The sequence below is a fragment of the Lepisosteus platostomus genome, chromosome 9 (assembly GCF_059453375.1).
Source record: "Lepisosteus platostomus isolate fLepPlt1 chromosome 9, fLepPlt1.hap1, whole genome shotgun sequence".
In the NCBI taxonomy this organism is placed as follows: domain Eukaryota; kingdom Metazoa; phylum Chordata; class Actinopteri; order Semionotiformes; family Lepisosteidae; genus Lepisosteus; species Lepisosteus platostomus.
In genome coordinates, this window is record NC_142619.1 from 42656786 (window position 1) to 42670843 (window position 14058).

At 35.9% G+C, this 14058-nt stretch overlaps 1 protein-coding gene across 6 annotated transcripts in view; it reads left to right on the plus strand.

Moving 5' to 3' along the window:
* The window catches only part of LOC148655022 (mucin-6-like), a 76780-nt gene that overhangs the window by 44663 nt on the left and 18059 nt on the right, over positions 1–14058 (plus strand). For 3 of the 6 annotated variants that reach the window (XM_088645094.1, XM_088645095.1, XM_088645097.1), the window contains 9 exons: positions 2451–2477; positions 3344–3364; positions 4519–4542; positions 5697–8699; positions 11072–11278; positions 11401–11636; positions 12367–12553; positions 12890–13103; positions 13670–13848. In XM_088645094.1, the coding sequence (XP_088501220.1) occupies positions 2451–2477; positions 3344–3364; positions 4519–4542; positions 5697–8699; positions 11072–11278; positions 11401–11636; positions 12367–12553; positions 12890–13103; positions 13670–13848 (4098 nt within the window). The remainder of the gene's footprint in view (positions 1–2450; positions 2478–3343; positions 3365–4518; positions 4543–5696; positions 8700–11071; positions 11279–11400; positions 11637–12366; positions 12554–12889; positions 13104–13669; positions 13849–14058) is intronic. The other 3 variants (XM_088645096.1, XM_088645099.1, XM_088645098.1) reach the window with 3 other exon arrangements.

Consider the following 14058-nt stretch of genomic DNA (forward strand, 5'->3'; position numbering starts at 1 on the left):
GTTGTTTTAAGTGCAAACAGAAAACCTCTCCTGCGCATAGTCACAGTCTAGACCCTTTTCAAGAGTTCATCTCACTCAGTATTCCACAGTATGAAACTCTTAATTAATGCCTACAGAGGCCAAATAAGAGATAAAATGCCTTCTAAATAAATGTGATACAATCAATTTAATTCAAGGTGCTTTATTAGCATGACCGATGAGTACAATCAGTGTTGCCAAAGTAAATATAATAAAATAATGAAAATTGACATGAAACAAAACAAAAAATAAAAGTAAAATAAAATCTAAAGCCATATTACAGCCATTTACAACAATGACATATTATAAAATATTTACATATACTGTAGAAAGAAGGAGCATTATTGGGAGACAGACTCACTGTTCCTCAGGCTGTGACAGAAGATCACATACTGGGCTGCCAGTTCCATTGAGTTCCCTCCTCCCTCTCCCAGTATGATTGGGACCCATTGTGATTCTGGCAGGTGTGGGAACTCTGGGATTAGATTTCTGAATTTAGGGAAGAATGTTTCTCTAATCCCAGAGTATCTGTCACAGTGCAGTAGGAAGTGCACTTCTGACTCGATTTCTCCCCGCTGGTAGTGGGAGCACAGCCTGTCCTCTCTGGGCAGCCAGGTCTGCCTGTATCGCCCAGTTTCTATGGCCAGGCTGTGGTCCCTGAGCCTGTACTTCGTCAGGGTCTGTTTCTTGTTGTTGTTTTTTGCTTTTATTGTAGACAATACTTTAATACTCTTTTCTGTATGATTATCAATAGTGGGTACTGGCCTAATTCGGCTCTGCGCCCATTGTAAGGTGTTTTTCTCTGCACACGGAGGTTGTTTCTACAGATCTCCATGTGGAGAGTTTCTGTGGGGTGTTTGTCCCATTGAGTGTAATCCTGGTCTGTGAGGGGACCCCACACTTCACTGCCATATAGGGCAATGGGTTGGATTACACTTTCAAATATTTGGAGCCAGATTCTTGTTGGTGGATTGATGTTGAAGAGCCTCCTTCTTATTGCGTAGAATGCTCTCCCTCAGTGCCTTCACTGCTAGATCAAAACTCCCAGATGAGCTGATGGTGAGACCGAGATATGTGTAATTGGATGAGTGCTCCAATATGTTGTTGTTGGGTGTGAATTTGTACCTGTTTCCCTTGTTTCCCTGAGGTCTGGCTTTGTTCTGGAAAACCATAACTCTGGTCTTGTCCAGATTGACTGTCAGTGCCCAGGTCTGACAGTACTGCTCCAGCAGTGCCAGGTTCTGCTGTAGCCCCTATTCTGTGGGCGACAGCAGGACCAGGTCATCTGCATAGAGCAGGAACTTGATTTCTGTGTCGTGTAGTGTGAGACCAGGAGCTGCAGACTGTTCCAACATTCATGCTAATTCTTTGATATAGATATTGAACAGTGTTGGGCTCAGGCTGCAGCCCTGTCTCACCCTATGGCCTTGGGTGAAGAATTTGGTCCTTTTGTTTCCAATTTTCACTGCACATTTGCTCTCTGAATACATTGATTTAATGATGTCGTACACTTTGCCCCCTATGCCACTTTGGGGTAGTTTGTAAAACAATCTTTAATGCCAAATCGAGTCAAATGCTTTTTTGAAATCGACAAAGCAGGCAAAAAATTTTCCTTTGTGTTTTTGGTGGACAATCTCTCTCTCTGCATCCCGAATTCAACAAAATAAATGGGAGCCTATCTCCCTATACTAAAAATGCACCCCAAGCAGGAAAGATGTTTCTAATCAAGCTATCTTTACCCAGGAAACCCAAGGTCCCTAAAAACTCATAATAGCAAGCTCTCTCTAGCAAGGTTCAAATACTTAGCTCCAGTCAGGCTTTGTTTGGATGATCATAAAGCAGGGCCTCTCTCTCCTGGTGCAAGCTTCGGGTTCCAACTCCTCTCTCCTTTCTGTTCTTGTCCTGCTCTTCTCGCTTCTTGTTGTCTCCTTCCTTGTTCTTAATGTGATCTTATATTGTGTGTTTCTGTACTGCTCATTGACAATCATTAACCCACAACTTACCTAGGTATACCAATGTAAACTTTACAATGATTTCTGATTAATGGACCCCTACATCTCAACAAACATTCTCTCTGCTTTGAAGCTAGAAGTGTTCACTTTGCCAAGTGTCACAATCTTTATTTAAAATATGAGACACTTCTCAGTCACCCAAAACTGTAACAATATAATAATGTGTGATTGAAAAGGGTAACATTTATATAAAATGTAAATTATATTCTACTTAATATGTCATATATTCACAGGGCTCCAGATAATATAGACATTGAAGAACAGTCCCTTTCTCTGTATCCTCTTCCACTAATTAACTGATCAACATTAAGGGGTGTATAGAAACAATCACCTCCAGCAATTCACACACACACAAAAAACTGTTCTAATACTGTGTATATGCTTTGATTCTAATGCTGAATCTAATTACCTTTTCTATAGGGAGTACAACTTTTTCAGTTGTTACAGGTAATTATATCCATACACTTTATTTTTCATTGAAATAATTTTAAATGCACAATTTTAAATACACCAACAAAAGCAACATTATAAAGTTTTGTTATGACATACTGTATACTATAAGGAAGTAGTTTCTAAGCAGCTTCAATTTTGCTCCATACAGTATTATATTTAAATATTTTATGTTGATTTTAAAAGCACAATTTAAAACTTTGATTTAAAAAGTTAAAATGTGCAAAAGGCAAGTTTAAGGTATTGAACTCTGTATGAGAATTCATTCTGTTTTCATGAAAGAATTTTAAGACAGTTTTAACAACCTAAAATAGATTGTGAGAAGCAAGCTGATGGGGAAGGGGAAACTTTTATTTCAGAATGAGATGATGTCCTGTAATCATATAATGATATCCTATCATAATATTATTTTCAATCGTTTTTGAATAATTTTCAAAATTATTAAAATCATTTTGAAGTAGATAAAAAAAATTAAAACTTGCTAAAGAGGAATTAATTTAAAGTGCAAATTGCACTTTAAACCTTTTGTAATTTGATACAGTAAGTAAATATTGGCAGTATTGCAAGATACGAATAATGAAATAGAAAACATTAGAATTATATTTTTGTAATAATTATATTTTGTAGTTATAATTACCAGGAACAATAACATGTGCAACAATTTAATTATATTTAATTGTTATAGATTCTTTATCATTTGAAAAAAATGCTTTTGACTCATCAAAACAACCTGTGACTCCAAATTGGATAGATATGTGATTAAACTGGCAATTCCTAAATCAAAATATAAAATAACAATCTTAACAAGAATTTTATTTATAAAGTTTCAGTTGTAGTTATGACATTTTCATTTTCATTTACAGGTCCTAATGTCACCACTACAGGTATTTAAGGCTGCTTATTTACTCATTCCTGCAACTATATGAAAACATACTCTAAATGCAAGATGAATGAATCTTTCATCCACATTTCTGGAACAATATTTCTGCAGAAAATTGAAATTGCCTTTCATTGCATAAACAAAAAACAAAAATGTAGTGCTGCACACTGAACATAAAAACCGTGGAAGTTATTTTTCTAGTGGGTTATCTACAGTATGCTGTTATCCATGGGGTTATTGTGGGGTTTTCTAGTGGGGTTGCTGGTTATAAAGTATACTGACTTGTTAACAGTACATAATATGTGAATATTTACATTTTTATATTACATATTTGTTTTATATTAACAAATTCTATATGGGTATGGGACTATCCTTGGGCTATGAAACTTTAGTTTTAGATATCTGGAAAAAAAAAACTTTTTTTTTAAATATTAGTCATATGAAAACAAGACATGAAAAAAAGTTCCACTTATTTATTTTTTTATCTTCCCGATCTGTAGTCAGCAATTACCTGTGATCATTAAACCAGAACTCAGACTAGAAAAAGAAGAGTTAATTGTCTTCAACAAGTACGCGATAACATCAGCAGTAGGTCAGGGGAAGCTCTCATTGACTATCCTGCAGGCACCTGGAAGGTGTTTCAAACTTAAAATACAGTACCAGCCCTACACACAATAAGAGTTTGATCAGCTGTGTCTCCCCTCCTGGGGAATCCGGGATACACAGATTAAGAACAGAGCCCAAATATGAGCCAGTGATGTTAGAAATATAGAAACAAACCTGCTTAACAGAAAGGCACATTTAAACTGGAAGTGTCACAAAAATAAAATAACAGATCATTCTTTCTCTTATGGTTGCTTTTTAATAACACTGCTGTAAGGCATGCTTGCCACAAAATGCCTTAGAGTGTTTCATGCTATTTCAAGATTGGATTTTACATTCAATTTAAATAACGAAAACACACTTGTTCTTACCTCACAATTCCAACTTCATCTTCTTTGCAAACTGTAAATTTTAATTTTAATTTAGCTAATAGTATTATTCTTCTTGCACAACTAAAATGTTTAATTAAGAAATGTAGCTTTAATAATAAGAGACAATCAAAAATAATATACATTTCATTTAGTCATAGCGCACTAACTACATTTTTTTATTTAGCTTCAAAGAAAACTCCTCAAATCGGTAAGCTTATTTTCTATTTGTCTTCTCTAGGTGAAAGTAAAAAGTCCAAAAACATATCTGTAATATACTGTATACAGAGTTTTGCTCTTGTGAAGGACTTAACAATCATTAATACTAAAGTTTTATAGAATATATTAGTAAGTGATGGGGTATAATATCCTACATTTATTAAATAAAAAGTTAAATTAAAATTGTGCACTGCATGCAGCTCTGCAACATTTTCACTATGGACTTTTTCATAGTTACTGTATATGTCTTTCAGACATGTTCTCTGATATCCATGACTTGATCGCTCCATTCAGGTGTGATTAATTCATGTGATTTAATCTTCATGGATCCTTAGATACTTGGAACATTGATAAATCCATGTTATCTCATGCACTTTGAGAAATTCTAAATAGTAAAAGAACATGAACATTATGAAAGTTCACCTGAAAAATTGTATTTTGTATTTTGTGTCTTAGAGGAGAACATATCTGAATGATTCCAAAAATATCCAATCTTTGTAGTGCTTATCAAAAACAACCTAGCCAAAACCAACAGGAACAAATACCTTTTAGACAGTACCTACTTGAGAAAGTGCAGGAGGTTCTGAAAAAAAGTAACATTATCTTTTACTGTATGTAGAAGACATTTGAAATCAGTAGGAAACATTTTTTTCCAGCAGGGAATACACAGTCTTAGTAATTCTGTATCTGTCACACACTCAAACGAAAGTATTTTCTTCTGTGGTGATGCTGTCAGGTAAAGATCTGTTGTTATTATTACCCATTCTAGGTCAGTTTCACAGATGTAAATGTTATGAGAAAGAAGACAAAGTTTGGAATCAAATCAGAAATAAATTTCCTCAAATAATTCAATTTCAATTCAGATAGAAATATTTTACTAGTTATTTCTTTTCATAGTACACCAAGAGAACAAAAATGAAAAAATAAAATCAATGTATTCTGATCCATACGTGTGTGAACAAATTGTGATGTATATGATTGTCCTTAGCATCATAATTCAGCATGATGTTTAATGGTTCCAAAAATATATGTTGTTGTTTTCCTTGGGAAGTTTAGTGTATGGGAATTATGGGGATTTTTTCATGTATTATAGTTATTTTGTTTTTGAAATAAATAATAATGTTAACTATTTCTTTTATTTAATAGTAATTACATCAACAACAAGAACAACAACCACAATAACATCAACAACTCCAACAACAACCACAAGCACAACAACATCAACAACTCCAACAACAGCCACATCAACAACTCCAACAACAGCCACATCAACAACTACACCAACATCAACCACAATTACATCAACAACTCCAACAACAGCCACATCAACAACAACTCCAACATCAACCACAATAACATCAACAACTCCAACAACAACAACCACAATTACATCAACAACAACTCCAACAACAATCACATCAACTACACCAACATCAACCACAATTACATCAACAACAACTTCAACAACAACCACAACATCAACAACTACACCAACATCAACCACAATAACATCAACAACTCCAACAACAGCCACATTAACAACTACACCAACATCAACCACAATTACATCAACTCCAACAACAGCCACATCAACAACTACACCAACATCAACCACAACAACATCAACAACTCCAACAACAACCACAACATCAACAACTACTCCAACATCAACCACAATTACATCAACAACAACCACAACATCAACTACACCAACATCAACCACAATAACATCAACATCTTCAACATCAACCACAGTAACACCAACAACTCCAACAACAACCACAAGCACAACAACATCAACAACAACTCCAACAACAACCACAACATCAACTACACCAACATCAACCACAATTACATCAACAACAACTTCAACAACAACCACAACATTAACAACTACACCAACATCAACCACAATTACATCAACAACTCCAACAACAACCACAAGCACAATAACATCAACAACAACTCCAACAACCACCACAAGCACAACAACATCAACTACACCAACATCAACCACAATAACATCAACAACTACAACAACCACAACATCATCTACACCAACATCAACCACAAGCACAACAATATCAACGACAACTCCAACAACAACCACAACATCAACAACTACACCAACATCAACAACTCCAACAACAACCACAACAACCACAAGCACAACAACAACTCCAACATCAACAACTACACCAACATCAACCACAATTACATCAACAACTCCAACAACAACCACAAGCACAATAACATCAACAACAACTCCAACAACCACCACAAGCACAACAACATCAACTACACCAACATCAACCACAATAACATCAACAACTACAACAACCACAACATCATCTACACCAACATCAACCACAAGCACAACAATATCAACGACAACTCCAACAACAACCACAACATCAACAACTACACCAACATCAACAACTCCAACAACAACCACAACAACCACAAGCACAACAACAACTCCAACATCAACAACTACACCAACATCAACCACAATTACATCAACAACAACTCCAACAACCACCACAACCACATCAACAACTACACCAACATCAACCACAATTACATCAACAACAGCTCCAACAACCACAAGCACAACAACATCAACAACCACCCCAAGCACAACAACCACAAGAACAACATCAACAACAACTCCAACAACAACCACAACATCAACAACTACACCAACATCAACCACAATTACATCAACAACAACCACATCAACAACTACACCAACATCAACCACAATTACATCAACAACAGCTCCAACAACCACAAGCACAACAACATCAACAACCACCCCAAGCACAACAACCACAAGAACAACATCAACAACAACTCCAACAACACTCACAACATCAACAACTACACCAACATCAACCACAATAACATCAACAACAACTCCAACAACAACCACAACATCAACAACTACACCAACATCAACCACAATTACATCAACAACAACCACAACATCAACTACACCAACATCAACCTTAGTAACATCAACATCTCCAACATCAACCACAAGCACAACAACCACATCAACAACTACACCAACATCAACCGCAATAACATCAACAACTCCAACATCAACCACAATAACACCAACAACTCCAACAACAACCACAAGCACAACAACATCAACAACAACCACAACATCAACAACTACACCAACATCAACCACAATTACATCAACAACAACTTCAACAACAACCACAACATTAACAACTACACCAACATCAACCACAATTACATCAACAACTCCAACAACAACCACAAGCACAACAACATCAACAACAACTCCAACAACAACCACAACAACCACAAGCACAACAACAACTCCAACATCAACAACTACACCAACATCAACCACAAATACATCAACAACAACTTCAACAACCACAAGCACAACAAAATCAACAACCACCACAAACACAACATCAGCTACACCAACATCAACCACAAATACATCAACAACAACTCCAACAACAACCACAACATCAACAACTACACCAACATCAACAACTCCAACAACAACCACAACAACCACAAGCACAACAACTACACCAACATCAACCACAATAACATCAACAACAACTCCAACAACCACCACAAGCACAACAACATCAACAACTACACCAACATCAACCACAATAACATCAACAACAACTCCAACAACCACCACAACCACATCAACAACTACACCAACATCAACCACAATTACATCAACAACAGCTCCAACAACCACAAGCACAACAACATCAACAACCACCCCAAGCACAACAACCACAAGAACAACATCAACAACAACTCCAACAACAACCACAACATCAACAACTACACCAACATCAACCACAATTACATCAACAACAACCACAACATCAACTACACCAACATCAACCTTAGTAACATCAACATCTCCAATATCAACCACAAGCACAACAACCACATCAACAACTACACCAACATCAACCGCAATAACATCAACAACTCCAACATCAACCACAATAACACCAACAACTCCAACAACAACCACAAGCACAACAACATCAACAACAACCACAACATCAACAACTACACCAACATCAACCACAATTACATCAACGACAACTCCAACAGCAATCACAACAGGTAATGTAAGATGCTAACATCCTTCAGTGTCTAATGGTGTTGTGTCACTATTTTTAAAATCATATCAATTTTGAGACAGATCTAATATTTATGTTGGTATACAATGCATGCGATGAAATACTCTCATATTTTTACATTGACTAAATTTCATTAAAGCAAAAGAGTACACTATTTTTTCATAAACTCTTTTTTCCTTTCATTAGTAATTCTCATTTTTAACATTTCTGGATGTTAATTACATTTTTTAAATGTGTGTTCAGGTCTAATAGTATTAATATATGCTCCAAATACATTGTGATATCTTCAGTAGCTCTGTGAAACTAAATTGATGTGGAGCATGCAAGAACACAACCATATCTTAATTTAGATATATAAAACATTAATTCTTATGTGAAGGATGAGTTGTACAGGTCATTCTGCTTCTGATTTAACAAATCAGTCTAGACACACCCTTCACATTCCAATAGCTGTTAGACAGAAGGTACTCCTCCATGGAGTCCAGGAGCTTCTGAAAAAGACGTAATAATATAGTTAAATGGAGACAGGTAAAATCACTAGGAAATAATTATTTTTATACATGGATCTATAATTTGATAACAGTCACACTATTGAATGTAATGTTCTTCAATGGTGACACAATCACATTTTACAGTTTTAGTTATTTTTACAGTTTAGTTGTTTCCGTAAACATTCTGAATTACAGTATAATCCAAAATATTGCAGCTTAATATTTTTTCATTGCATGTTTTTTTGCTAAAAATCATTCAGTACTGTATATTTCCAAAATGCATTTTAAACATTTTTTATTATTTCCACAATTATTATTCTACTTTGACAAACAATTTTGTTAACTCAAATGCACAATTTACACAGCACAGTGATGGAATGGTTAGTATTGCTGCCATGTAGCACTGGGGGTCTGGGTTCAGTGTGCTATCTGTTTGGAGTTTGTATGTTCACATTGAGTTCATGTGGATCTTCCCCAAGTGGTCTAGTTTTTTCCCACAATCCAAAAGCTTACAGGTAGGTTAACTGGCATGTGGGAATATTGGACCTGGTGTGAATGTGTGTGTGTTTGTGTGCCCTATGATTAACTGGTGTCCTGTCCAGGGTGTACCCCACCTTACACAGATTACTGGTTGAGATAGACTCCAGCACCCCAACACTGAATTTGACAAAGTGGTTTGAAAATGAATGGATGTAAAAATTGCAAAACCCATCTTAGATTGAATATATAAAAAAGCCTTCTTTCTTGCAATTGCAATTGCAAATGACTTGCCTCTTGAGGCTGCTGAACAGCATTTAAATTGCTTTTAAATGACCACAGTGGGGATTCAATATGTGATTATTAGTTAATTGGCTAAGGGTATACAAAATTCACATTTTCACATGGATGAAGTTCAGCTTTTGTTTACTATAGGGGTGTACAGAGTAAAAGTTGTGTTGCATGCTTTTTTTAGTTTTGTTCTTCTATTTGTTCTGTTATGGTCTGAAAAGATCTAAAATAGTCTTCAGGCGTTCACATTCACCTAAATAGTCTTCAGGTGATCACATTTAGATCAGACCGAAAGTGAATACACTGTGTGACCATAACAGCAATCGAAGAAGAAAAGGTACAAGCTGCCGCCTGGATAATTCCCCTGTATTCTCAGCTCAAGAGGGAGCCTTGTTTAATCTGTTTCTCTTCAGCCTGCCTTGGTATCAGCAAGTTACCACCCTCCCCATTTTCAAGAGCGGAGGGGAGAGCTCTTGACAATGAGGGGGGTTGTACTGTACTTTTTATCTTAGTTTTTGTACATGGAGACTTTGTGCCTGCTCTGATAGTGTAAGGGCCAGTCATAATAAGTTATCCTTAATTCCCATTTCTAAGTTTCAGTGTCAGTGTAAAATTAAAATATCACAATCATGTAACATCATGTGTTTTAGTTTTTCAAGAGTATCAAGCAATGAAAGACAAATCTTTTTTTTCCATTCACCATTCCACTCAGTTTCTTTCACTGCAGATCTTTATGTGCTAAAGTATGTTTTGATGCTGCTTTTCAGGTTTTCTTTTCACTTTTAAAACTCTCTTTCTCAGAGATCCTATATATCCCATAATACGTAGATCCCAAACATGACAAATGAGGGAGAGGAGGAGAGAGTGAATATAGATGACGTGAATATAGAAGTTCTAAGCAAATGCTTTTGTTGATGCCAGTCAGTGCCAGCCAATGATGATGCTTCTCCTCCAACTAACATATGTGACAAGACAACTAGTTTAATTTGTTATAACTATTATAAGCCAGAATTGCATTAAGACTATCAAATGAGAATTTGCTGTTGATATGATACTAGTTCTACTAACCCTTCCTACATATATCCTTCTACACCAGAACCATGTTATTGTGAAGATCCATTTTTGAAGAAGAAATGGAATTGTGATGCAACCTGGAATGAGAGCTGTTATAACTACACTTGTTTTAATAAAACCATTATAAAACAACCATACTCATGCCCCAAAACTGTGAAACCTGTGTGCCCCAGAAACTCAGAACCTAAGAAGATCACTGATGGCTGTTGTGAGACATGGGATTGTGATTGTGAGTATAAAGAATATTAAGCTTATACAGCTCATAGGACATAAGAAACAGATAAGTTCAAACACTATGTGTCATGTATTATATTCTTTCATTTCTTCATGGTTTTCTACATTTTCTTTAAGGTCTATGTGAAGTTTTTGGAGACCCTCACTATGTGACATTTAGTGGAACTCAATACACCTTCCTGGAAAACTGTACTTATACCCTAGTCGAGGAGAAGATTCCAAAATATAATTTTTCTGTTGCAGTAGACAACTATTACTGTATTTCAGGAAGCAGGGCATCTTGTGCTAAAGGGATTATATTAAGATATGAAGGAAATACTGTGGCTCTAACCATACTAAACAAAGTCATTGTGGTAAGTAATTTAGACAAAAAATAGATTTTTATTACGAATTTAAGAGTGTTTTGGTGGTGGGGTTTTAAGACAATTTAAAGAAGGTCTGGTTTTCTGTTGAATTTTAAGTAAAAGTATAATTTACGTGACTGACAAAATTACTTCTGTAATGTATGATGTGGGCACCTTTGGGACAATGGTGAGCTTTGCTGCCTTGCAGTGTTGGGTCTCTGGACCCAAATCCTGGGGTGCTATCTGCAAAGAGTTTATATGTGCTCCAGTCTCCTCCCACAGTCCAAAGAGATACTTGGAGGTTAATTGGCATCCAGGGTGAGTGTGTGTGTTTGTGTCTTTGTACATCCTGCGATGGACTGGCAATTTTTCCATGGTGTATCCTGCCTTTTGTCTGTTGCTTGTCGGGATAGGTTCCAACTTTCCTGCAACTATTAACTGGATGAAGTACTTCGAAAATGGATGATGTACAGTATGATGTTGAAGCACTTTTTTGACTGGAGGTTAACCTGTTTGAGCCAAAATGATTAAATGACAGAAATCTCAGAAATGAACTAATTGTAAAACAGTGTACAGTAGATTACTTAATTATCTTTGTTTAGCATGGCCTTAAAAAAATACTGAGACTATAAACCTTCCCTGTATGACTTCTAATTTGCTGACATTCACAAAAATAATGTATAATTATTCATATGTTGCCTTACTATTTTTATTTATATGTTGCCTTTTTATTTTCCAGTCTACATTTAACAAAGCTACTGTGAAACCTCCGTACGAATCCAATGGAATAAGACTTCTGACAACAGGAAACATAGTTATTATTTTTATTGACAAGATTAGATCAACAGTATCACTAACTCCACGCAACAGGGTCGAAGTAAAAGTAGCAATGCAGTATTTTAAAAACAATACACAAGGACAATGTGGTATGTACAATATACACAAAAAAGATTTGTTGACCACTTGCTATGATTCACTGCTGTGCATGATCTATAACAAATATCATTAGTACTCATAATGATTTTGCAATTTCTTAATTTAGATTTCTTAATGAACTTACACAAATTCTTATTAGGTGAATATACAGTACTAATTAATCTTACACTTGAGCACATCAGTAAGAAAAGTGCACTAAAAAGTAAATGAGTAATTATCAGTAATTGAAAATCTGACATCTACTCCAGCCAAATGTATGAAATAAAATAATTGAGTTTATTTATCTACACAGGATACGCACTGACATTGTTTTCTTCATTTTCAAGGTGTGTGTGGTGGAAGCTCCTGTGTACGTCGACATGGTGAAACAGAGAGTGATTCCTGCTGTGAAAAGACTGCTTATGACTGGCTGTACGATGATCCACAGAAACCCTATTGTAAATCTGCTCCCCAAAACATATCCTGTACGACACCTTCACCTCAACCTCCTCCAACTATTTGTTTCCCACCTGAAAACACATGTGAAATACTTAATCATGAGTAAGTTTGAAAATTGAAGCTTACTGAAACTTATTTTAGACTACTTATGAAGACTCAGTTCAGTTAAGTTTATTGTCATATGCACAAGCGCAATGAAATGCTTATTGCATGTATGCTCCAATACAAAGACATTAAGGAAACACCAAAACCATAGACACAGAACAGCACCAGCAACAACAACAAGTTAAATAACATACATCTTAGAAAATAAAACATCAGTGTGAGCCAGTGGTAGAGGTAGAGCTCAGTAATCTGACAGCTTGTGGGAAGAAACTGTCTCTGAATCTGGACGTATGTGCCTTTATGCTCCTATAACGCTTACCGGGGGAAGGAGGGAGAAAAAATGAGAAACCAGGATGACTGGTATCTTCAGCGATACTTCCAGCCTTCCTGAGACAGGGAGTTGTAAAAATGTCTGAAATAGGGGGGAGCTGTACTCCAATGGACTGGGCTGACATGATCACCCCCTGTAACACTTCCCGGTCAGACAACGCTGCCGACTGACTGACTCTTCTTTGTTCTAATACTTACATTAAAAATTAATTTTAACAATCTGATTATTTTAGAATCTTCAATGAATGTCAAAGGAAAGTGAACCTAAGAATGTATGAAGAAAGCTGCATATTTGACTTTTGTCAGTCAGAAAATATAACCATTATCTGCTCCTCACTTGAACAAGCAGCAAAACGTTGTAAGGACAGAAATATCTGTGTGGACTGGAGAGGCCTTACTAAAGGAGTCTGTGGTAAGAATATTGTAAATTTTATTTTTAAGAAAAAACTTTACTCAGTTTTTGATCCATAGAAATAACCGTCTGTCTGTGTTGTGATCTCTGTTGGAACACATGTTTAGAGAGAGTTATTAGGATTTGGCAAGTTAAATATTATAGACAGTGGTTAGTATCTGTCAATTTGTAACATTTTGGGATAGTTAACAATAATTTGTGTGTAGCTGT